Consider the following 24,557-nt stretch of genomic DNA (forward strand, 5'->3'; position numbering starts at 1 on the left):
TATAGATTTAACATCACACGGTTAACATTAATTTTTCAAAAAACCGATGTTAACAAGAGCACGATAACATTTTTATAAATAACTTGAGTTAATTCACATCGGTTTTTAAAAAATCGATGTTAAGTTTAGAACGTTAACATCGGTTATTAAAAAATCGATGTTAACATCAACTAGTTAACATTGATTTTTTATAAAACCGATGTTAACATTGGTTTTTTTTTATAAAAAAAAAAACCGATGTTGTCTTATCCATAAATTAAAACCTCAAACCCTTTTCCCCCGTGCGCTCAGTCTCGCAAACCCTTTCTCCCTCACTAGCATTTTGCGACACCGCCGTCTCCTTGTCACGACACTGCATTTTGCGACATGTCACTGCCATCTCCTCGTCACCATTAGTCGTTACGTGTCACCATCGACGCCGCTGAACCTGCAACTGCTCCAAGAGTTGGTGTTCATCACTGCTGTCGCGAGATTGAGGTATGTGTTGCTTCTTTTCTCATTCTGAGCATTAAGATACAATCCATTGAGGTACGTGGCGGCTTGTTTTCTGATTCTGAGCACCCATTGGTATCAAAAAGTTTGAATCCTCTTCATTACTCACTCGAAGATACAATCCGTTGAGGTATGTGGTCGGGAATGTTGTTCACTTAGGTGGCTTTCCAATTTCCATGCATAACAGCAATACAATTTTTCTAATTTTGTTTTTGGAAACTTGATGCTTTTCAAGGATCGATCCCTACCACCTGCTGAAGTTGATAAGCTATTTGATACTGCTCCAGAATGGTGACCTTTCCCTTAATAGTATCATCCTAATTTTATGTTTATTTTGCATAATTGTACTTTCTTACCTTGATGAAATAGTCTAGAACTTGTTGATTACCTCTAACAGCTTGACTTATTGCTTCAGGGTGTTGGGAAATTATTTATTTGTATGCAGAGTGCTAGGAGTTATTCTTTCTCCATAGGAATTACAGAGGTTCTTAATACAAACCTTGTGCTAGAATTAAGTGTGAATGATGTAGAGTATGTTTATCAAAGGTATAATATTTACTTGGTATATACATATGATTTCAAAAATGTCACAAGTGACTTGAAACTTTTGTTCTTTTTGTAATATTTCCATGTGAAAGTTGATGTGTAAAATTGATTTGTTATCTTGAATGAGATTGTAAGATGACAAAATCATTTTGAGATGTTGGACTTTGTAGTCATTCAGTGACAAAATTGTTTTACGATATGATGTTGAACTCTATTTTTCTTTTCTTTTTTGGTGGGGGGTAGAAGGCTGTTACCAACCACTTTTTCATATGCCAAATACGGGTTGCCAATAATGAAGTTCTTGATCATAAATGGATGTAAACATTTTGAAAATGAGATGGGCAGGGAAAATTTTGAAAAATGATTGTGAGAAGTTTCTGCAATTTAGCCAATTTTGTTTCTATTGATGCTAGGGTGTGATTTTTGGTTTTAGAAACCTATAATGTCTAGCAGCATTATTGTTTTCATAGTAAAAAAGCTTTTCTAAATTTTTCTAACATGGTTCTTTTTCTCCAAGATCCCAGGAAAGATAATAAGTGTAAGTGTCCCTACATTTGAAGCCCTAACTCAATTTGGTGTTGCTACAATCACAACTAAGAATATCGGTGAGGTGGAAGCGTCATATAGTTTGATGGTAGTCTCCTTCGCTATATTGTGTTTCATGACATCTATCTTTATTATCCAATGCTCCTTATACTTGAACAATGGAATATTTGATTTGATTTTTTTTGTATTCAATGTCAGATATGCATTATATTAATTTCTATACTTGTGGCATGATTCTTTAAGGCTTGAAAGTGTTGGTGGAGTTATGTTCTATTTTTTTTCTTATAATGTCTGATAGGAAACTGAGTTGTGATAATTTTTTTATAAAATTTTTTGACATGTGCTCATTGTTGATATGAGGACATGATTGTTTAATTATCATGGTACCTAAAGTAGGTATTTGATTTGATTTTTTTTATGATTTTTAAAAGCAAATTAAGTGGTATTGGTTTTTTACATAAGCATTATTGTTACTTATGCTCTCATTGATTGTGTGGATTTCATTTCCCTTGCTATATAATCTAGAATTTATTTTTTACAAAATTCTTATGTGGGAATGGTATTGTTTTTGGATTTTAGGATTGCTGGATCAAATAATGCAGTAGAACTATGTGTTTTTTCTTGGTACATTCCCTTGTTTGTTTAATAAGGAATTATTACTAATCTAGATAACTAGATCTAGCTTATTTGTCATCACCTTGTTTGATCTCAAATGCTTTTTTTTCATCACCCTGCTTATTAAGGCACACCGAGATAGTGCTACAGTACTTCTACATGGTTGTGATTGACTGATTGTTGTGAGGATTAAGATTCCCTGCACCTTATGTTTGTGGTGTGGTGTGCCTCTTGCTACTATCGCATGCTTTCCGTTATGCTATAATAATCATTGCACTGCAAATCAAAGAGTATATATATGATTCAAATAGAGTATCAGAATAATAGTATTTGATATCCATTAATTTTAGGCTTGGTAGTAAATGCAATGCAAGGAATTCTAAGATTTTTTACAATAAATTAACCACATTGACTAATATTTGTTAGCATGCAAATCAAATTTAACTACAGAATAATGATAAATCAGTCACTAACTACACGAATTCATCATTTCATCACTCATTTGGTGCATTAGATTGAAACGTTCTCATTTTCTGCAATAGCATGAAATAAGTTAAACGTGCCATCATATATTCAGTTGCTCATTCAATTCCAATTCTAATTCAAATATTTAATTTGTAGGCACTACTTGTGTTCTTGTTTACATCGTGATCACGACATTCGTTGTTGGACATTATACTGATCAACATCATAGGTACAAAGTTTTTCATAAACTTTTTATGCTCATTTTTGTTATCAATGTTTTTCTATGTTGTTGTCTGTGTTTAATGACCAATGCTTTATATACAAGTTTTGTTCATCATGAGTAAACTTTAGATTCCTGTTTGAGATTGAATACAATGATTCTTGCTGAAAGTTTACATTAATCATTGTATTGAATATTGAAATCTCCGTTTGGACGGTTTAGGAATAGTCATATTTTTATGGTAGATTCATGCGTTAAGGATAAGATTAAAAAAACTTCGTACCCCATTGCCCGGAGACTCTTCGCTATGCGAAGGTATGGGGGAGGGATATTGTACGCAGCCTTACCCTTGCATATGCAAAGAGACTGTTTCCGGATTCGAACCCAAGACCAACAAGTCACCAAGGCACAACTTTACCGCTGCACCAGGGCTCGCCCTCGCGTTAAGGATAAGATTATTTTGTTGAATTTAATGAAATTTTGGTACAATGCATTTCTAGTTGTTATCTGAGTGCATACTTGATTGTCAGAAAATTAATGTCACCACTTTCATGTCGTGTACTTGAAGATCAATGCGAAATACTGCCAAAATTTCGTTAAATTTAACAAAAGAGACTTAACCTTAACGTATGAATCTACCATAAAAAAGCCATAAAAAATCAATATTATTTGTTGACTACTAACATCGGTTGTTAAAAAAACCGATGTTAATATATATATACAACATTGATTTTTAGTATGTTGTATGTATAAATTAACATCAATTTTAATAAAGATCAATGTTGATATCAACATATATGACTTTTTTTTTATAATTCTTACTATATAACATTAGTTATTTAAAAAATTAATGTTATTATTTTTATGTTAATGTCGATTTTTTAAAATCAATATTAAAGATATTATTTTTAATATTGATTAATAATCGATATTAAAATCTTATTTCGTAGGAATGAGAAGTTTCTCTATTTCAATTCTTTTTCGCAATTATAGTATTCGTATGCGTTGTACCTGCCCAAAATAAATTTCTTCGAGGTCACCTGCTAAAGAGATAGATCGCATACACTGTTGATGATCCTACGTACGTGACATATGCCTAATACAACAACTGACATGTAAATAGCTAGTTGATGGGGAGAGATGGAAAAATAGAATTAGGTACGGAGAAATGGATGCAGATTTGTGTATATGGATTGTTTGGTACCATAATAATAATTAATATATTTTGTTTGGTGATAAAAAAAAATAAACTGACATATGTAGCACACATTAATCGGAATTGAATTAGAACACACGTTTTGGATGATTTTTTTTAACTAAATCTATAAACTAATTGCTTATTTAAATTAACTTAAATTTATTTATTAATATAGTTGCTTATTTTCAATAACTTTATAGGGCTTTTTTCTTCCATCTTGATTGTAATCGATTCTATATGATTAATTAATTGAATAGCAATAGACGTTAAAAACGCACATATACTTCAATTTCTACATCAAACATTGGATAAACGCATATATAAAAGTTAAACATAAATATGTTTTTAGATTCTGAGTTATTATTATTTTTTTTTTCAATTTTGACTATTGTAAAAATATTTGTTTATTTTTAATTTTGGTATGTTTGTGTTTTTTTTGTTATTTTTAATTATGATTTCTGTAAGATATTTTTTTTTTTTAGTTCTTGTAAGTTTGTAATTTTTTAATTTTAATCTTTATAAACATGAACTTATGGAATGAAAAAATTAAAATCTTAAAGAAATTATTTAAAATTAAAAAAAAAAACACAAACGTATTAAAAAAACTTACAATAACCAAAAACAAAAAAAGGTTAACTTACAATAACTATAAATAAATAAAATAAACTTTCATAACCAAAAATAAAAAATACTAATATAAATTAAAAACTTATTTAAGCCTATATGAGCTGCTAAAAATAACTTCGAAACGGAGGCAGACCACACTCATTCATACATGTGTAACCAAACATATGCGAAATGCTAAAAATAGTACTTTTAAAATAAAATATTTCTTAAAAAATCTGTACGATTTAGTGAAAAATTTAGATTAAATTTTATCTGAGTTTACTTGATAAAAAAAATACGAATATTAGAAATGAGTGCAACAATACACTTTACAAATGAAATCTACAGAATATATCAACATTGAAGTAAACCATCTGTCTTCAGTCAAGCATAACGATCAAAATATATTATATACCGACTTTATTTTCACTTTTACCATATTTTTTCATCTTTTTGCTTTCTTTCTACCAAATCAAGCTTATGCTCAACTAAGCTATATTTGGAAATTTTCAGTTTTAAAATCGAAATTATTCACTTGAAACGAAATTATTTATAAATACTATCAAATGTGGCATAATTTATTAGTCATGGCACATGTATAACTAACTACACATGATTCATATTCTCCACACACAAAAAAAAAACTACACATGATTCATAAACTAAATAATTCTAAAAAAATAAATTTATTCGCAAATATTAGAATTCATTTATAAACCGGATAAGTTACTCCATTTTAAAGATTCCAAACGTTAGGGGTAAATTAAATCTCCATAAAAACTATATTGAAACGGAATCATAATTCGCTTTATGACAGTTGAAATTCAATAAAATTTACCCTAAAATTAATTTACAACTTAGCTTGTAATTACCGCGATATTTATCTTTTTATGATTCTTGTAAGATTTTATGATATTTATCCTTACAATGTGTTGTAAGAACAATTTATTAAAAAATATTTCCATTGATAAAATTTTAAATATATATTCAGTACGTCATTTTTATTTTTTATTGATAAATAGTTTTCATATAATTTTAGATTTTAACCTAATTTTGCTGTATACCAAGGAAAAAAAGTTCCTAAATAACAAAATGAATAACACTATCATTATATATATATAAACACCCATGTGACATTTTGTTATGTGTTAATTTTATATTAGCAAATCCATTTTAACTCAGCCGGTAAGCGTTGTTGGATCTTATTTTATCATACAGTTAAAACCCTTTTTGAATTTATTGTACTCTTACTGATGCATGGTGAATAAGATCTAGTTTAAATATGTACCTTCATAAATATTTATGGAAAAGAAAATAAGAAAAAAAAACTTTTCTTATAAATTAAAATTAACACGTACATGAATAAACTAAAATTATTTTTTTTGGAGAATGTATAAATTAAAATAATTTTTTAAAGAAGCTAGATGATTTTAGTTTTTCCAAAATGAAAACTGATTTTAACTTAGGATTAAGGCAATGGAAGAAATTTATTTCAATTTTTATTTTCCTTATAAATATTCATGAAAAAGTTCGTCTAAGATTCTAAATAGAACCTACCTAATATATATATATATATATATATATATATATATATAAAGAGGAGAGTGGGGGGGAGAAAAAGCTCAAACAAAAATTTACCCTTGTAAAGGTATAGTGCATACACAGATGGAAGCGTCTCACATGGGGTGTTGCAAATCGGCATAGGAACAGATTCGTATTTTTATCGTGTCGATATTCGGCCTAGCTTGGCCCCACCAGCGGGAAATAAAAATCCTAAATGACATCATTTAATTCTATAATTTCATTATGTGTGTGATTGATTCAACTTATTTGTAAAACAACGAAATAATAAGTATTCTTATTTACTCATTTCAAATTACTCTGCGTTCTTCTTCTTCAAAAAAAAATCTAAAACTAAACATAAACAATGTGGCTGATGATTAATCACGAATCCAAAATTTTATTTAAGAAAACGGAATTCAGTATCACAGAAACGACGTACTTAGTGGTTCTGCATAAATTTATTATTTAGAAGAACAGAACTAAACTACAGAAGAGAAGAGAAGAGGCTAAAAGGGTAGCAATGATCGTAACGATGTCGTTTAGTGGCCACTGTAGCTGGAGAAGGACGAAGGGGAGGGAGACAAGAGGGACCCACCTTCTGATTAATAAATTAAATCTGAACCGTCCAAGGATCGATTCACTGCGCTCAGTAAATATTCTCTGCGATCACCCTCTTTTTAAGCTCCCTCTACCTCTCTCCCTAAGCCTACCCCATCTCAAAATAGAAAAAAGAAACTCTCCCACAATACAAACACAGACACAGAGAAAGAAAAGAATAATGGGTGAGTGTAAACGCTGCTGCTCTCTCACAGTTCTGGCCATGGAAGAACCTTCTTCAAGCCAACATTCCATTTTCAAAAAAAGAAAAACCACCGCTACTGCTGCTCATTCCACTTCCTTCCAGTTATGCTCTTCCGATATGCAGTTTCCCCACACTATCGTCTCGCCGGAAGTTTCATTTAGTTCCGCCTGCACGGTTGTTTCCGGCGAGTTTTGCTCCGATCGCTCCTGCTGCAGCTCCAGCCACGTTAAGGACCTCCACTCCGTGCCGTCAGATCTGCAGGTTCGGTCCTCGAAATTCTGAATTATTATTATTATTTTTATTTTTATTGCGAATTGTTTTTACTTTCTTAATTTTCCGAGTTACCTTTCCAAATTTTCCTGTGTTTAATTAACCTATTTAATTTCTATATTTATTGATATTCTTCGCCGATTAATGCAGACCAAGGGTTTCGAAACGGTAGAAGACTCAACCAGCCTCAATTTCAAATCGTTCAGGTTTTTGTTCTACTTTTTTTTTTTTTTTGTTCTACTTGTTTCTCATGTACGCACGATCAAATTTTCAAACGAAACGTTGTCGCAACTGAAACGCTACATTTATTTATTTATTTATTTGTTTCGGTTTTGGTTGTTCAGTTTGTTGAGTGAGTTTTCCGGAGACTCGGAGGAATCGGCGATGATTCCGGCGAAGTCTTCCGCGGCGGTGCTGAAAGTGAAGACGCCGCCGAAGGCGGAGATCGAAGAGTTTTTCGCGATGGCTGAAAAGTACGAGCAAAAACGGTTCACAGAGAAGTAAGTAGTAGTATATATAGTTGATTGCTACAAATAAAAGTTTTAATATTGCAAATTACTGGTGCAGTCTCAATTACAGTCACAAGCCTTGATGATACGACCTAAACCAGGGTCGCGAACCCTTTTTTAAAACCTTCTATGGTCTAAGAGTATTTTATTTTATTTTTTCATTTCGCGCGACACAGGATAAGGAATGTGAGCCACCTCGCACTCTAGCGGTACCAGAAATCGAACCCTAACTAACTAACTAACAACTTTCCCTTGGGTGCAGGTACAACTTTGATATTGTTAGAGATTTGCCGTTGGAGGGTCGCTACCAGTGGGTTCGTTTACATTGAATGCCTTCAATGAGAGAGAGAGAGATAGAGTTTGCATTTTTAGTTTTAGAAAGAGAAATGGAGGTTGATGAGAGGGTGAGTTTGTAGTGTATGTTTAGCCATTGGAGTACACTGGTGAGGAAGCTAACCTGACACGAGGTAAAACGAAAACGAGCATGCAACTTTTGTTGGTTGCTCTGAAAAGACGGTGCTAGTGGTAGTGGTGATGGGTTGGTTTATGTATAGCTAACTGTTTTCTCTTTCTTTTTATGTGGGATACAACAAGGTGGCTTTTCTGCAAACTCTGCACTCAGAATAGAACTAGTAGAACCTTCTTTGTGAGGTGATGAAGAAAAAGAAAGAAAAGGAAAAAGTAACTAAATTGGGTTTTGTGGGAAATATACAAAGAACACAAAAATTCCTGCTATGAAAAAATATTGGTGATCTAAAATATGGGTATTGTGGGAAATATTAATTGTTGTTTGGTAATTTTCTATGAAAAGTGTCTTTTCTTCGACCTTCCCCTCTTGCCTGCATGCTTCTTTTCAGCTTTCCGTAGCTTCATTCAATTACCTGTTTTTTGTGTCTCGTTTTCTTTTTTCCTTTAGGCCATTTGGAATATCCTCTCCATCCCGAGCTATGATTCCCCTTATTTGGTGTGGGGACCATGTGTGTGTGCCTGCTGGTATATAAACTTAACAAATGACTGCATAAACTAATTAATTAAAATCTTCTTCTTCGCATTGTTTTCTTAGAATCACTTTTTTAAATGTATATAAGAGAATCTGGTCCATTTTGCAAGTGTTATTGTCTTTTTGGGGTTGATCCTTCAATTATTGAAGTTGCTAAATATGTTTTTCATCATTTAAAGAGATCAAAAGTGCCGAGGAGCCATTGCATGGCTTTAAATTGAAAGTGAACGCTTAACGGTTCACATGACAATTATCGTCGTCATAATGTACCAATGAAGCAAATTGGCAAGTGCTGCTAGCTCCATATATTATACATATCTCCTAGCTTGAGCGAATAATAGGGAAAAAGCAAAGTAGCTTTTTATCTCAATTTTGTATTTTTCCTTCTTCTCATGGCATCTCGCTTAACGGTTGTTCAGTAAAGGATTCATGGACGTGACATAATATTCGTTATGAATCAGAGAGAAGCAAGAATATATAAGAAAGGTTTCGTGATGACAGAGTGAATTGTCAAAAGAATGATAATGATATCTAAATATCTCATCATCTTTTTTTATTTCTATCTTTCACTATATCAAAAAATTTATTATACTTGTATTTTTTTTCTCTAAATATTAATAACAACTAGTCTAATAGATGTTAATGTAACATTTTTGTTGTGGAAGACCAAAAGAAACAGGGTCCATAGGTCCCTCCCATGTACAATGTCATCATTACACACGTGTCCAAAATGGCACCACCATCACCCTTATCCATGTCATCATGGATCCAAATGTGCACTTTCCAGCCTTCCAGTGTCCATCTTCCTTTTTTCTAATATGATGGAACCAAAAATCGATAGAAGATAAATGATGAAAGTAGAAGACTTGCACGTGGTGTGGTGCATTAATATCGCGAGGTTTAACTTGCTTCGGATCTGGTGCCGTTTTAAAAATAGAGAGTGCGCACCACGCTAGAGAGATATGCCGGATTTTTTACGTGCAATGTTAAACTACGAGAGAAAGAAAAATAGAAAAACACCTGTAACAAAATTTATTATTGTTTGTCCGGTTAGGTATGTTAATTTCTTCCATCACATATTATATATTTAATCATTTTTTGTAGAATTTTACATTGGTTTTTAAGATTATGTAGAGAAGTCTTAAATAATTACTTTATCTGTTTCATTATAATTTTTATGAAAAATAAAAAAATTAAAATAATTATCATTTTAAATTTTTAGTATAATATTAATTATTTTTTTTACTTGTATCTTTAAAATATTAAAGATGAACAATAAAATTTATAAATAAATTCTTAATAATATAATGTTAATTTTGTAAAATTAATATTCTTTGTCATCCATTTATTATCTGGATATGTGTAGAACAGCGTTGACAATTGTTTTAAGATGGGAGAGTAATAAAGATATACAATCAAAATCACATAACGTGGAGGAACATACTAATTATTTTAAATTTTTATGATTTTATATTTTATACTATAAATGTAGAAATAAAATATAATTATTATGTAAATAGAAAAATACTTATGGGATGTTAACTATTTTTTTTGTTGACCTAATAGTATGATTACAAAGTTGTCCCGATGACCAAAATTTAAATCCTAGATTACTTAATTAATAAAAACTAATCGCTATCAATTGTGATAACTGTTATCCGCTAGCTAATTCAAACTTTATTTATCTTTCTTTTATATTTTTTATAATATGGCATTGCTATTTTATTAAATATATTCACAAGGTTAAAATCTTTGGTGGTGGGATGTTAACTAATTCAAACTTTATATTTGTCTTTCTTTTATATCTTTTATAATATGGCATTGCTATTTTATTAAATATATTCAGAAGATTAAAACAGTTGTCGAGAATAGTAAAGCAATCTGAAGGATAAGAAAGAAAATGCAAGGTACATAGAATCGTAGCAGCGTAGATGGTGGGAATGGAATGTTGCTTATTAATGAAAGGTAGACAAATACTATTGGTGTCTGCTTTTCATGTAACTAGTGTTTAGACTTTAGCTTTAGCGTAATTTTTTTTAAACGATTTGACTAATTAAGAGCAAGGTTAAAAGAAAAAGTCTTTCTTGATCATTTTCCTCTAATATTGGTTAAGGAACTTAAAAAAATAAAAATTATAAACCTATATAAAATATTGCAACTAATTTTTAGCTTTTAAATTTTTAGTAGTTAAAAAGTTTATTTAAGTGTTTGATAAATAATTTTTTTGTAATTTTTATCATATTTTGAAATGTTAACTTTTAATTTTTTATATTTTTTTATCTTTAATATATTTATTCAAATTTCTAGGTATTATTTTTAAATAAATTGTTTTGATTGTATATCTTTATTACATGTAATCCCACGGAAATTTGCATGTGTGTATTTGTCCTATACCAGTTTCAGTTTCAGTATATTACAAGTAATTACTCGTCCTTGCTGATATTTTTAGAGTACTTCTGTGATTCAAGTAGACTTTATCATTCCATATCAATGAGAAATTAAGAACATTTATATAGACATTCAAGTAGATTAATAATAAATAATTTATTAAAATCTTTAAAAAAAATTAAGATCCTAGATAATTTGGGACCAAAGTCGACTGCTTCAATGGTCTTGTAGTTTTTTTTTTCTGACGTTTAGTTCTTGTAGCTATTAGAGCCCTCATGTGCTAACATGACTTTATAATAGGGAGTTATGTTAGTATTTATGTTAAATATTCAAAAGTTTTTTTTTTTTTACCGAAAATATTGAAAAGTTGTTGACAGGATGTTTATATATATATATATATATATATATATATATATATATAGTACAAAATCATTAAAAATAGGAAACAGAATTAAAATAAGGTGATAATTTTGTAACTAAAAAGTGATGATGCTTGTGTTTTTTTTTCTTACCCATATTAAGCTATATGAAACTGAAATTCGTGCTTACAAAGAAGGAAATACTACCCTGTATTATCGTGATTTTTACTTTTGGTAAAATATAAATCCCCGTTAATTACCACTAATCTTGAGAATTTCACACATGTCTCCAATTTTAGGACAGGATAATGTAATTGAGTTTTTAAAATTCATTATAGTTTTGGGATCATGCAACTTAATTCCTTTTCAAGCAACATTCATTATCGAATATAGTGCAAGAGGCTAGCAGAAAAACTTAGTGGAGGGTTTTTTTTTTTTTATAAGAAGAGAAATTATTAAATAAGAAATTAAGATATTCTCGGCCAGTAATATATACACCGTAACCATAATAGAATTATCCACATGATGACGAAACTTTCTCCAAGGATATTATTATATCGAGACCCCCTTAGGCAAAGAATGCAAACAATAAAGTGGAGTGATTCCGTGAGATACTACACATGAAATGAAAAACAAGCACCTAGTCTTTTCATCTGAGCTAACCAGTGTGTTTAGTAAGGTTTTTAGGTAGCTTATAAATAGTGTGTTTAGATAACATCATAAATTAAATTAATTTTATTTTATAAAATTATGGTGATACCATGAAAAAATAGAAACAACTATTTATTGTTTTGTCTTCATCAGAAAAAAATAATTGATTATTTCTTCCCATAAATCTAACCCAAACACGCTATTTATTCTTTTGACTAATTTATAAGTTATTTTACCAAACATCATATTCTAGCTTTAATTAGTGCCTAAACCATGTCATGGTTGGTAAAATTCTCAAAAATAATTTCATTTCTACCCAACAAAGGAAACCAAATGCAACAAAATCAAATTAATTACTAGCAATGTCGATCCCTATATAATAGAATTGATAGGTGTAATTTTTGTTAATAAACTGTGTTTTAAAATTCTGATCAACTAGTTTTTAAGATCATCAATTATTTTAAACATATGAAAATTTAAAAACACAATAAAAAAGACATTATTTATAATTTCCTGATGAAGTGTTAAGTTAATAAACTATCAATGTCATTATTACATCACATTTAACCCTATTACTTGTCAGTAAAAGACTAAAAAAAATTAAAAGACTAAAATCAAAATAAAAAACTTAAAGAAAAAACTAAAATAAAAGCCTTCTCTCTCATAGGACCAAAATGTTATTTAAGTTTAATAGCTGCAATCGTTGAGGTTGTTGGGCCGATTCTTCCGCCCACTCTTTTACCCCAGATTTGTACCAAAACAACTTTCCTCTCACCATCATGACACACCTTCCAGGTTCTCACTTCTTTTTTAAGCATAGTGCATTTTGGTTGGGCATGTTTCAAAAGTACAAACAATGAAAACATATTTTTTATTGTGTAAACACATATTTATCGCGTTAGGAATTACAAACACAATACACAACGAAAAACACAAGTCCTTTTATCGGAATACACAACAAAAATAAGTTTTTTTTTTATTGTGTAATTAGTTTGCACCCTTCTTGTACAACAGAAACGCATTTATGTTATATTTTTTTATCAACACAATCGTGTTTTCTTCCGGAATATTTTTGAAGATCACAAAAACCAAACAAAGTACGAGGTGGCAAGAGCATAAACTAGGATGGCAGTAACAAAGCCCAAAAAAAATATGCCAATAGAATCTCGGTTGTTGCTAGGTGCACCCAGTATTATTGCTGGTGCACCATCATTTTTAAAAAATACCAAAACTGCTCTTGCGCTTTCTTTGTATTTGTGATGGGTGTGTGTGAGGATGATTCATAAATCGTACAGATCAACTTAATCCATAAGTCTTTTACGGATCAAGTTGATCCGGATGTTGATATTAAGCACATACAGATCAACCTGATCTGTAAAAGGCTTACGCATCAAGTTGATCCGTAAGACTTCTATGGATCAAGTTGATATGTAAAAGGCTTACGGATCAAGGATATTTTAATATTTTTCCCTTAAGTGCTGGGTGCACCAGCAATAATGCTAGGTGCATCTAGCAACACCATAGAATCCCCTAGTATTTTAATGGGCCAATTTGTAACCCATTTGATTTGGGTCTTAGCAAATACTGTTACTTCCTTTGTCTCTGCAATCTGCATTGCCGTCCCTCATTTTGCTTTTATTGACAATTCTGCATCAGATGCCATAATTTTGTTCTTACACTTTCATTTTTTTCAATGTTTTAATCCGTTTTTCTCCACTTTTATCTTTCTGCTTCTCTCTTCTTTTGAAATTCTCCCTGTTTCTTCTTTGCTTTTATTCAATTTTTTGTTTTCTTTCTTTTCTCCTGAAGCATACAATGTTTGAAAGGTGTTATCACTTATCAGGACTTTGAGTTTGAGAGGCCATGACACATCACCTTTTAGATTCTTCAGATATTCCTCTTATTTGAAGAGAAATGTTCCCCCGAGCTTTTATTTTTTATTCTCATTTAGAGAATTTTATGTAACCAAACAACGTAAATAGAGAATCCATTCCTCTTGCATGTTTTTCTTCCCCTTAAATATGTTTTTAGTGTTAAATTTTGGTATAGTTCTTTAAAAAATTGTTTACTTGAGTTTGAGAAATTTTAAAATGTTTCTTATCATTATTTAATCATGATATATGCATACTTATCGATATGATGTAAGTGTTTATTCTGATGAGACATGTAATATGATTATTTTAATATAACATGCAACATGATATGTTGGAATACATGTCAAATTATTAATAAATAATGAGAAATTATTTTACGAAATTTTAAAATTTATGCAATTAAAATAAAAATAAAATTTTTTTTAAGAATATTTATAAAAATTAAAAATTTATCTTACCACTTTAAAGTTGTTTTTATGTTTTTTTAATTATTTATTTAAAGTCATAAAAGATTTTGCAGCTTTCAAGTCATGTTTATTTTTAAAAAAATTTAAATTAATTTTACCAAGATATAACACTTCAGTGGTGTTTAATGAGATAATTAATATTACATCTAATTGTAGAAATGTCTTGCTAAAAATTAAAAAAATAACAATTTATGAAATGACAACTTTATATATAATAATATTATAATTAAAATTAATAATGAATAGATAAATTTAAATAAATAAATAAATTATATTTTACATTTATAATAAATAATTAAAATTGTGACCTAAAGTTATTGTTAATTGTTTATAGATTCTTTAGAAAAAATAATGAAATTTAATTTTTCTATTTTGAATTAGAAAGTATGGGTATCTTTCAATTCACTGAAGAGATTAATTATATTTGTAGTACATGGTTGCAGTCAATCTAAGAGAATTTTGTATACTATAAAAAAATCAAACATAAATTCTCCTGTAGATCGTTCATGATCAAAGATAAAAATAAGAGGATAAGTTGAAAATATAGACAGTCATAATAAGATTAAATATAAAATAAAAGAGTAATATTTGAGATATTGAGAAAATTGTTTTGGACTAAAAGTGATTTCCACACATAAGTAACTATATCTTTGGTAAAATTATTTTTAAAATAAAAAATAAAAATGACTTTGCTTTTTTTCTTTTTAACGACTTCAATTTTTTTTAATAAAAATAATATGAAGTTGCAAATTTTTTTACAGCTTCAAATAAATAATTTTAAAAATAAAATAACTTTGAAGTCATAAAAAATTTAACGACTTCATATAATTTTTTTTAAAAAAAATTAAAGTAAAAAAATATCAAAATCCTGAATTTTTTATGACTTCATCACAGAAAATAAAAAAAAAAATCTTACAACTTATCTGTATTTGAATATTAATTTAAAATTTATTCCTATTTTATAAATTTCAAAAAGAATTGTCTGTTTTAGTGGTTCGTCCTCTCCTATGTTAGGAGCTTCTCTAGATATATAAGATCTCATTGGATCATTTGGACCCAAAGATGCTTAAGCTGAAAATAAAAATATGTAGTAGAAATAGTAGGGTTTAATTGGTTTTTCGTATAAAATCTTAATATTGTGGTTTAAGCAAAAATTAACAAAATTTAATTTAAATTATAATTTTTAAACGAAAAATAAACATACATTTAGTATATTATATTGCATGGATAGTTCTAGGTTCATTTTATTTTTTTTAAAAAATAAATAAGATTAGGTATTTAATATTAATTAGGTTAAAAAAATTAAATTAGGATTTAGAAATTAAGACACTGACATTTAAAAAAGGAGAATATGAAATTAAAATATGTATAAGTAAAATACATTAATTTTAATTTAATAGTTTTTTTTTTTACTTTGAAATGACATATATCACCAAAAAAATATTTGCTTAGAATTAGATATGACTATTATAAATAATAAAGTTTTCGTTCTCAATACTTAATGTATACAAAAATCAAACTTAAACGATTGATATAGCTAAATCAATAAATAATAATAAATGTTCGCTCGTTTTGTTTTCAAGATATAGAAGTCGTTATCCGGTCAATTCAATTGAAAATCATAATTTGATCATATGACAATCATACATAAATTATGGACATTTGTTTGAACATCATCTACGTCATATTAGAAATAAGTACTTGTTTCTATAATTTAATTTTGATATATTACTACAAGTGTAATTTTTTATATACCATTAACTAAATAGAAATTGAAATTAATTAAATTATATTAATAATATAGTTTTTGTTACTATCATTTAATTAGAATTTTGGTGTGATAAGATTATCAACTTTTATCATAATTAATTTAAATTTATATATAAAATTATTTATAATAGCAAGTTGTTAGTCTAAGTTTTACTCAACCTAGTTTTCTTAAGTAAGGTTTCAAGTTCAAGTTTTGTGGATGAAAAAAATTATAACTGAAAGAAAAAAATCACACTAAAAATAATCAATTAGGTTTCTCAATAAAGATTAGTCATCAACAAAGTCAAATGATATTTTATATCAACATGATTAAAAAAATATAAAATTATTTCTAATTGGTTTACATAGTGAATCAAAATAAAACTCTTTTATAAATTTTCTTAAGTAAAACATGTAAATTAATTATTACAAAAATTAATAATTTTCAATTATCTATCAATTATTTATTAGATGACAACACTAAAAAAATTATACTATCAATATATTTCAATTAAATTCTTAATTTTAAAGAGTAATATTATACTTACAAAAAATTCTTACAATTTTTTTCATAATTCATTTATTCTTTTATTTTTTTTATTATATCACTTGTCTTATCTAATGTTTCGTTCTTTTTTTTTCTACCTCTCTTAAATTATAAGACTATAAGAGTCATTGTCGGAAAAAATATTTGTAAGTGTTGGCAGCTAAATTTAACAAAATAACTTAAGCAAAACAGAATTTAAGAAATAACCTTTAAAAGTATTTTTTTTTAATAAAATGACTTTGAAAAAGAAGGTACTTTTAAAAGTTTTTTTTTTTATAATTAGAAGGTATACGAGGTTTTGTATTTGATGCCCATCTAATCTTTCTCTTATCATGTTGACCTATTTTAGAGTAAATTTGTATTTTCATTGTGATTTCATATCTAAGTTAGTGATCAACCCCTAAATTAGGGGTGGTAAAACAAGCCAGAACCCACCCCCAACCTATCCTACCAAAAAATAGTTAGGTCACCCCGCTCGTTTATATTCAAGTTAGCGGGTCGAAAAATTCTCACTTTTCTCTATGACTTCTCTCAACTCTTTTCATTTTTTGACATCATTTTCTCTTCATCTTCTTATAGATAGGTAGTTGGTCTCACCCTTGTTGGGATAAATCCATCATTGTGTTTACATTCTAATTATAATCTATGTTTATTGTTCAATATTAAATGTTATCTTCTATGCTTATTGCATGTCTTAACTTGATCATCCATTACTTGATTTTGTTGTTTGAGTATGATTGGAAAATATATTGAAACTTAGAACTCGAGGAGAACACCTATGGGCCTTATTGCTAGGAATATAATCAACTTGTTAGTAATCTTTTAACTCTTGTTCCTCAAGTTGGTCACTTGGTTAGACTATGCAAGAAATTGATAGTTTAGTTAAGAAACTTTAGTTCTTTCCATCCGAAAAAGATTTGAGATTTGAGTATTTTATGAGTTGATGACAATGATTGAACCTTAAACTAGATTAATGACCTTTATATGCATGAATAGAAGGTTTGATGAAATCAATCTCTTTTATCTGTGATTATTTTATTTATTTTCAGTGCATTCTAAATGTTCATACAAATTATTATAAAAAATTTCTTATTCTTTTACTCTTTAGTTTTATTTTTCTTTAAATTTTTATCATTTACATTCTCACAATTCAATTAAAAATGTTATTTTCGATAGTCATAGTTAATAAATGTTGTTATTTTACGAGTATTAGGCAAGTCATATAAACACAATACTTAATTTTCATTCTATATTACTTGTATCAGTTGTACTATTGTCAATGAATTAATCGACACCTCTTTTTGTGTCTTACTAATTATTTGATACAAAGTGCCTTTGTATTTAGAATTTTTGATAAAAGCATCTTAAAAAAAATCAAAATTCATCAGTATTATTTATAAAAGGCATCATTCAACAGTTATGTCGAGTAAGCTTTGATTTTTTTCCATATGGAATTCAATTTCAAAATTTGACAATAATTAAATGAAATTTGACAATACTTGACACAATTTTTAGTTATATTTAATATTAATGCATCTAAAATTCTTCAAATCATTATTTATCATATTTCATCATAATATTGATAATTTCCTTTTGTTTTTCTCTCTCATTATAATTTAACATATTTTATATTATTATTCATTATTAATTTAATCTTATCATGTAAAGCAAGATTCCTTCAACCTTTTTGTGTTTCTTTTTATTGCAACAAAAATACATGGTGCTCGTCCCACAATCTTTTTTCTGAGAATTGGGGTCCTCCCCCCCAAATCTTTTCTTCATCGCCATGAAATATATGCAAAAACTAAAGTCGTTTGTGACTAAAACCAAAATCAATAATCTAATGAGCATAAATAATTAATTAGCATAAGTAATATGAGTGACAACAAATTAATTAACATTTTTTATTTCTTTTTAGAATAAATATTTATTTTGGTTTTAAACGTGTGATGTAAGTACATGAAAGATAAAATTTTAAATTTGACTTTTAAATATATAAAAATATAATAAATTGATCTTACAAATAATTTAATAATAAATTTATTTATAAAATTTACAATTTAATATCAAATTGATCTTTAAAAATATATTTTATTATCAAATTAATTATTATATATTATCACTTATAAATAAAATAATCTCACAAATTTAAAAACAACATCAATATATCCCACTCTTTATACATTCAAAATTTAATTTTAAATTTTTTCATTAATCTTTCATCTCCTCACACTTTCAATATCAAAATATACATTTAGCCTGCATCATTCTTTAAGGTCTTTCTTCCCTTTATACAAGAGCAAGTACAAAAAATTACCTTAGCAGGGTCATGTTCAATGTGCACGCCAGAAAGGTAAAAAACTAAAAACGCAAGAATACAACTCAACGTTAAAACGCTGACGCGGAAAGCAAATCTCTATCATCATCATGTGGGTCTCTCATTACTCATAATAGATTTGGCACTTCTTACTGAATAATACAAACGAAACGAAGATTGAACCATTCGTGACCGTGAATTCGTGCTCCACATTTTACCCACAACACAAACACAAAGACCTACCACGATATCCGCCATCATCCATCATCACCCACCCATTAACCAATCGAATTAAGACTCAACAAAAAGCACCACCCTTCACTGTTCCCACATAGAAAGCTTCGAACTTTGGAATTTCCTAGCTGAAATTCGCTCGTTTCGGTTACTGGGTCGGTCTCCGAGCTATGCGTGGAGCTGAGGGTGGTGATGGTGGCTTCGCCGTCAGAGGCGGTAACATCTACTGGGGGAGAAAAGAGGAAACTGATTTCAGAGGAATCGTTGTAATCTTCGCTTGGGTTTCTGTTCCGCAGAACCTGTTACAAGAATTCGTTGATCTGTGTTCTTCTTTGAAGTGGAATTCCCTTGTTTGTTTTGCCCATTATCTATCAGCGTGAGTTTTTTCTTTTCTGGATTTTGTCTTTGTTTTTTGGGCTTTCAATCGTTTCATTTATCTCTATTTCATGTAGTTGCTTTTGTGTTCCTTGAGAACTGCTTTGACCGGTTATCAGATGAAATTAGTGGATCAAGTGATCAACAATTTAATAAAATTGATGTGCTTTGTAATAGATAAGGATGAATATTTCTAAAAATCAGAGCTTTCTTGCACCATTTCTTAATCTTGGTATCACTTTATCGTGGGTGATTTTGAGGTTTGTGTTTCAAAATGTTGTGCTTCTGGGACATAATAGTTGTCTTTTTATTTTCTTGGTTTTTTTTTTTTTTCATTTTTTCTTTGAGGAAGCTGATAGGGATGCACCAACATGAGAGGAGAGGTTTTGTGAGTTGCATGTCACTTTTGCCTAACCATGTGGAATTATCATAGAAGCAGAAGTTTGGCTTGGAAAGATGATTTACACGTGAAAGTAGGAGAATGCTATTTAATGTCACGTTTAATTGTATGTTGGCGCCTTTCCTTAGAATTAGGTTTCCACCATCCATTAGTTATTTGTTTCCAGTTGGTGAAGAAGTAAGAGAGCTAGTATTTATGTAGTTCGTATATAGTTGTTGGAAGCTATATAATAGCTTGCTTTGTCAACTTGAATTTGAGGGGACCATGTGCTAAGAATAGAATAAAAGAGTTATTCCCAATACTTGTAAGAGGTAATGTATGTCTAGCTTACACAGACTATGAAATTAAGAATATGGGTGGGTTGGAGAGGTTTAATTATGGTTTGCTTACTTAATTCACACCATAATTTAATGTTGAATCTTGTGAGATGGCTATGGATTTATCTGCAACTCTTTAGGAAGGCTTGTGCTCCCTTTTTAATGCATAGGGAAATATTTGATACTTGTGGGGAATGTATATTTCTGTACATCTTACATGTGTTGGGAAGCGTTTAATTCTGGTTGAAGTGTACTGCGACGAATTTCAAGCATTGAAAAAGGAAAAAGGAAGTTCTACTTCATGTTAGATTAATGAAATTTCAATATCCAGTGACAATATATTTAATGCATTTGTATGTGGCTTGGCATTGTATTATCCTAAGACCCTATTAGGATAAACTTCTCTATAAGCACTTATAGGAGTAGAAAATAAGTTTGTTTAACTTAAAAAAAGCAACTTTAAAATAAGCACTTTTTTAAGAAACAGATAGGATTTGCTTCTTAAAATAAGCAGAAAACGGCTTTTCTTAAGCAGGAACAGTTTAGACAAACACACTAAAAAACAGAAAGCTGCTTATTTTATTAAAATAAGCGCTTGTTTCAACAAATAAGTTTAAACAAACTGACCCTAAGAAGGTAAAATGGTTGAACTTCTTCCGTAAGTTAAAATCAACTTATGCACTTAACTTCTACAGAAGTTCTCTCATTTAACTTTTCTGAAAACTTAAGTGCATGAGTTGATTTTAGCTTATTGGAGAAGTTCAATTCATTTTACCTTTTTATTTTCTTCTCCTATAAGTGTTTATGAAAAAGTTTATCTAAACAGGGCCTAAACCCTTTTTTGCCAAAAACTTAAATGACATGCTCAAATTGAAACCAACTAAATATCTGTTGAAGTATACTATTTTGTATTTACATTTTGTTGGTCACAGATTACCACCTTATTTAATTTGTACTCATCAACTTATTGGTTGGTGTATTGTACTGATGGGATTTTTATATCATATATTTCCTCTCATGCAGTTTCCGTGATGAAAGTGCCATGCCATTGGCATTTTGTGTTCTTGATGAACTTATTGAGGTTAGTTTTAGAAATTGAATAGCATGCTAAGATTTATATTGATGCTCTTAAATGTAAATTTACAAAATCTCTTAATAATACTATGCTACAAATCTCTGGGAATCTATTCTTAGCTTTGTTTCATAGCATAGGTGCTAAGCAAAAAAAATTCGTTTGGATTATGCAGGAGCTGAGAACTAGGTCATGCCCTGTTGTATTTGCTACTTTTTCTGCTGGGTCAAAAGCCTGTCTGTACAGGGTATTTCAGGTAATTCTAGGCATCCAATCTTTATGTTTGATATGGAGAATATTAGAATTTGAAGTTTTTCTGTGTCCTTTTAAAGTAAAAATGCCAATTGTAATAGCTCTCCATATAAATGCAGCTTATTGATGGAAAATGTGCAACTCCGCTCAACTTGGTAATGCATTTCTTCCTTTTATAGTTTTGTTTTGTTTTTAAAAACTTGTCTTTATTCGATCCTTTCTATCTTTGTTGATTGATGATGTCTTGTGCTTTGAGATCATGAAATTTATTAATTATTGATTTATTTTTTGTAGCCTAACTATCAATTACTTAGGAACTGTCTTTCTGGACACATATATGATTCTGGTCCAATAGATATTACAAGTGATTTTGGCTTCCGCTTTGCACTACGACCCTCCATTGCAAAAGTGCCTGGACCATCAAAACTTGTTTCTTGGGTAGCAAAATCTGTTACCTCTGGTTTGGATGCGTTATACCTGACTAGATTTGAATCCCAAGCTGCTGAACATTGGCAGGCTTTATATTCTTCTGTTGTAAGTTATATCATAACCACCTGGAATCTTTAGTAATTTTAGTTTTGTTATTTTAAACTGATTTCATTTTCGTCTTTAGAATTTTGGAGCTCCATTTCTCATTTTATGTTCTGAGAATGATGACCTTGTACGATACCGAAGTATCTATGATTTTGCCCAACAACTACGCAATCTCAATGGTGATGTCAACCTTGTAAATTTCAGTAGCTCCTCCCACCTTGGTTCGTCTGAGACTAATTTTCAACTGCATTGTGACAAACTTGAACCAGTTTAAACTGATATTGTTATTATTAATTTGTTCCAGGTCATTACAAACACCATCCAATTCAATATAGAGCTGCTGTGAACCAATTATTAGAGAAGGCTTCTTCAATATATTCACAAAAAATGTTGCTTGAACGAGAAAGAACTGGTATGGATGGTACACAGGATGAGATATCTGAGTTAATCTGTGACCTGCAGAAGGTGGCAATCAATTCAAATAAGAGCCTTAGAAGAGTTGCAGTCGGGCCAACAGACCACTTCTTTTTGCCTAGTTCAGCAGGGCATTACGGTGATAGAGAATCTGGGACTCCACAAGATGAACAAAAAGAAAAATCTGTTTGTGTACCTAGCTTCCCAAGCATCAGTGCTCATAGTGTCCTTGGCCAATTTCTTTTTGATGTTTGTGTTCCGAAGAATGTTGAGGGTTGGGATGTGAAATCTTCTGGGAATCTAAATAGGAAGTCATGTGCTTCAGCTCCAAGGCATTCACTATTCAGAGGTACTAAGCGCATCGGTCGGTCCAAATTATGAAGTTGTTCCCATATCTAACTTGAGGAGATACTTTATGATAAACCTGTTTGAAATATCAGCAATTTCCCTAGACAATACAGGAAGATATGATAGATTTTGGTGCAATAATTGGCTGTTCTGTCTGCAGTGGACATGTAATGGTTGCAATGGTTCAACAATTAATTCCTTGGCACTTATGAGAAAGTGATGGGCTGAAGTGGATAATGTTTACTTGAGTTCCATCCCTTCTGATTGCCCTCAGGAAAAATCACACGACTGTTGTATCAGAAAGGAGAGCTTCTGATAGTTCAAACTGGTTGATGCCTGGCTATGGTAACTACTCATTTGGTAATTGCATTTGCATGAAATGGGATAAACTGTACTGACTTATTTGTAGTTAGAGAAAGTAAATAGCTGTACATAATATATTTTTGAGGGAATAAAACGTCTCTTGTTTGAGGGTGGAAGAAACTTGTAAATTTGGCATGCCTAGCAATGTACAGAGGAGGAAAAGGAGGGATATCATCCCACTTTTGTTGTTTTATTTGTTTTTTTAGCAGAATTTTTGCATCTTCTAAATAATGTTTGGCAGTAGTTAAGTATTTCGATGGAAATATGGTGGTTGCTGCAAAGTGCGTGCACAACTTTCACAAATATATTGTTAAGCCGATTAAACTACTTGAATAACTAACTGCAATAATGAATTTCTTATGTGTGTATGATCAACATTCATCCCCATTTGTAAAATGTTAGAATGTCATCTTACATTTTTTTGTCATGGATTAGAGACACATGTTTTTCAATTCACTTAAATATTCCATTTGAACACATATTATGAGAAAAGGTTGTTCAAGATAAATATTCCAAGTTAGAGACTTACATATTCCAATTGAGTGTATGCTTTTGTTTCTCGGTGATTTAAAGCTCCATGGTTGTCTAACAAGTGGCTGGTGACCACCTTTAAAGCTTCTAACGCTCAAGTAAATTATAGTTCAAATGAAGAAGTGTGTATATTCAGCAAAGATACTTAGAGGGGAGAGCCTCTGGTTAGTGAGATTAGTTGATGTACCATGATTTGATGGTGAGGTGGAAAAATATGAAGTGTCTTTTGCGCTATACATATGGTTGTGGTCCATAATTCCATATTAAGTTAGGAAGTATGGAGAAAGAAAATATGGTGCCTAAATACACTTTGAGAATAGGCAAATTGTCCCATTGGGGTCTTTTTACAAATTATTTCTCAGAATGAGGTTGCTTGTAAAGATTTTTCAATGGGGGGCTGTTTTGTACGTGAAAAATACCACCATGCATGCATATCGCCAGCATGCATGGCGAGATGCAGGTGGGAGGGGATTCACTATTCCTTTTGGTGATTTGGCATGTCTATGTCGTCACTAGGTCTGGCGATTTGGCTT

At 30.0% G+C, this 24,557-nt stretch overlaps 2 protein-coding genes and 1 long non-coding RNA gene across 5 annotated transcripts; all 3 read left to right on the forward strand.

Annotated features, from left to right (window-relative positions):
• Positions 1 to 297: 297 nt before the first annotated feature.
• Positions 298 to 4,169, forward strand: LOC102667696 (uncharacterized). 3 transcript variants are annotated; one of them, XR_001389251.3, is made up of 5 exons: positions 298 to 622; positions 728 to 1,038; positions 1,556 to 1,672; positions 2,821 to 2,893; positions 3,835 to 4,169. It is a non-coding gene; the product is annotated as an uncharacterized lncRNA (long non-coding RNA). The 3 variants fall into 3 exon arrangements; XR_005892365.1 differs by having other exon boundaries at positions 728 to 976; XR_005892364.1 differs by having other exon boundaries at positions 728 to 1,672.
• Positions 4,170 to 6,918: 2,749 nt separating this feature from the next.
• On the forward strand, positions 6,919 to 8,657 carry LOC100817219 (cyclin-dependent kinase inhibitor 7). The gene is made up of 4 exons (XM_003529342.5): positions 6,919 to 7,314; positions 7,474 to 7,529; positions 7,668 to 7,823; positions 8,095 to 8,657. The coding sequence occupies exons 1-4, from the start codon at positions 7,030 to 7,032 to the stop codon at positions 8,159 to 8,161; spliced, it is 564 nt and encodes a 187-aa protein (XP_003529390.1). The 5' UTR covers positions 6,919 to 7,029; the 3' UTR covers positions 8,162 to 8,657.
• Positions 8,658 to 19,205: 10,548 nt separating this feature from the next.
• On the forward strand, positions 19,206 to 23,686 carry LOC100817749 (uncharacterized). Its single transcript, XM_003529343.5, has 7 exons — positions 19,206 to 19,794; positions 21,534 to 21,591; positions 21,758 to 21,838; positions 21,954 to 21,989; positions 22,129 to 22,368; positions 22,448 to 22,589; positions 22,673 to 23,686. Exons 1-7 carry the CDS (start codon positions 19,589 to 19,591, stop codon positions 23,161 to 23,163), a joined length of 1,254 nt encoding a protein of 417 aa, XP_003529391.1. The 5' UTR covers positions 19,206 to 19,588; the 3' UTR covers positions 23,164 to 23,686.
• The last annotated feature ends 871 nt before the right edge of the window (positions 23,687 to 24,557 follow it).

This window comes from Glycine max, chromosome 7 (assembly GCF_000004515.6).
Source record: "Glycine max cultivar Williams 82 chromosome 7, Glycine_max_v4.0, whole genome shotgun sequence".
Taxonomy (NCBI): Eukaryota; Viridiplantae; Streptophyta; class Magnoliopsida; order Fabales; family Fabaceae; genus Glycine; species Glycine max.

Excerpts from the sequence above, each read along its gene's own strand:
- LOC100817219 (XM_003529342.5), top strand. The coding sequence starts at position 7,030 with ATGGGTGAGTGTAAACGCTGCTGCTCTCTCACAGTTCTGGCCATGGAA. Across the intron at positions 7,315-7,473 it reads CCGTGCCGTCAGATCTGCAG|ACCAAGGGTTTCGAAACGGT; the intron begins GTTCGGTCCTCG and ends CGATTAATGCAG. Across the intron at positions 7,530-7,667 it reads CTCAATTTCAAATCGTTCAG|TTTGTTGAGTGAGTTTTCCG; the intron begins GTTTTTGTTCTA and ends TTGGTTGTTCAG.
- LOC100817749 (XM_003529343.5), top strand. The coding sequence starts at position 19,589 with ATGCGTGGAGCTGAGGGTGGTGATGGTGGCTTCGCCGTCAGAGGCGGT. Across the intron at positions 21,592-21,757 it reads TTCTTGATGAACTTATTGAG|GAGCTGAGAACTAGGTCATG; the intron begins GTTAGTTTTAGA and ends TGGATTATGCAG. Across the intron at positions 21,990-22,128 it reads GTGCAACTCCGCTCAACTTG|CCTAACTATCAATTACTTAG; the intron begins GTAATGCATTTC and ends TATTTTTTGTAG.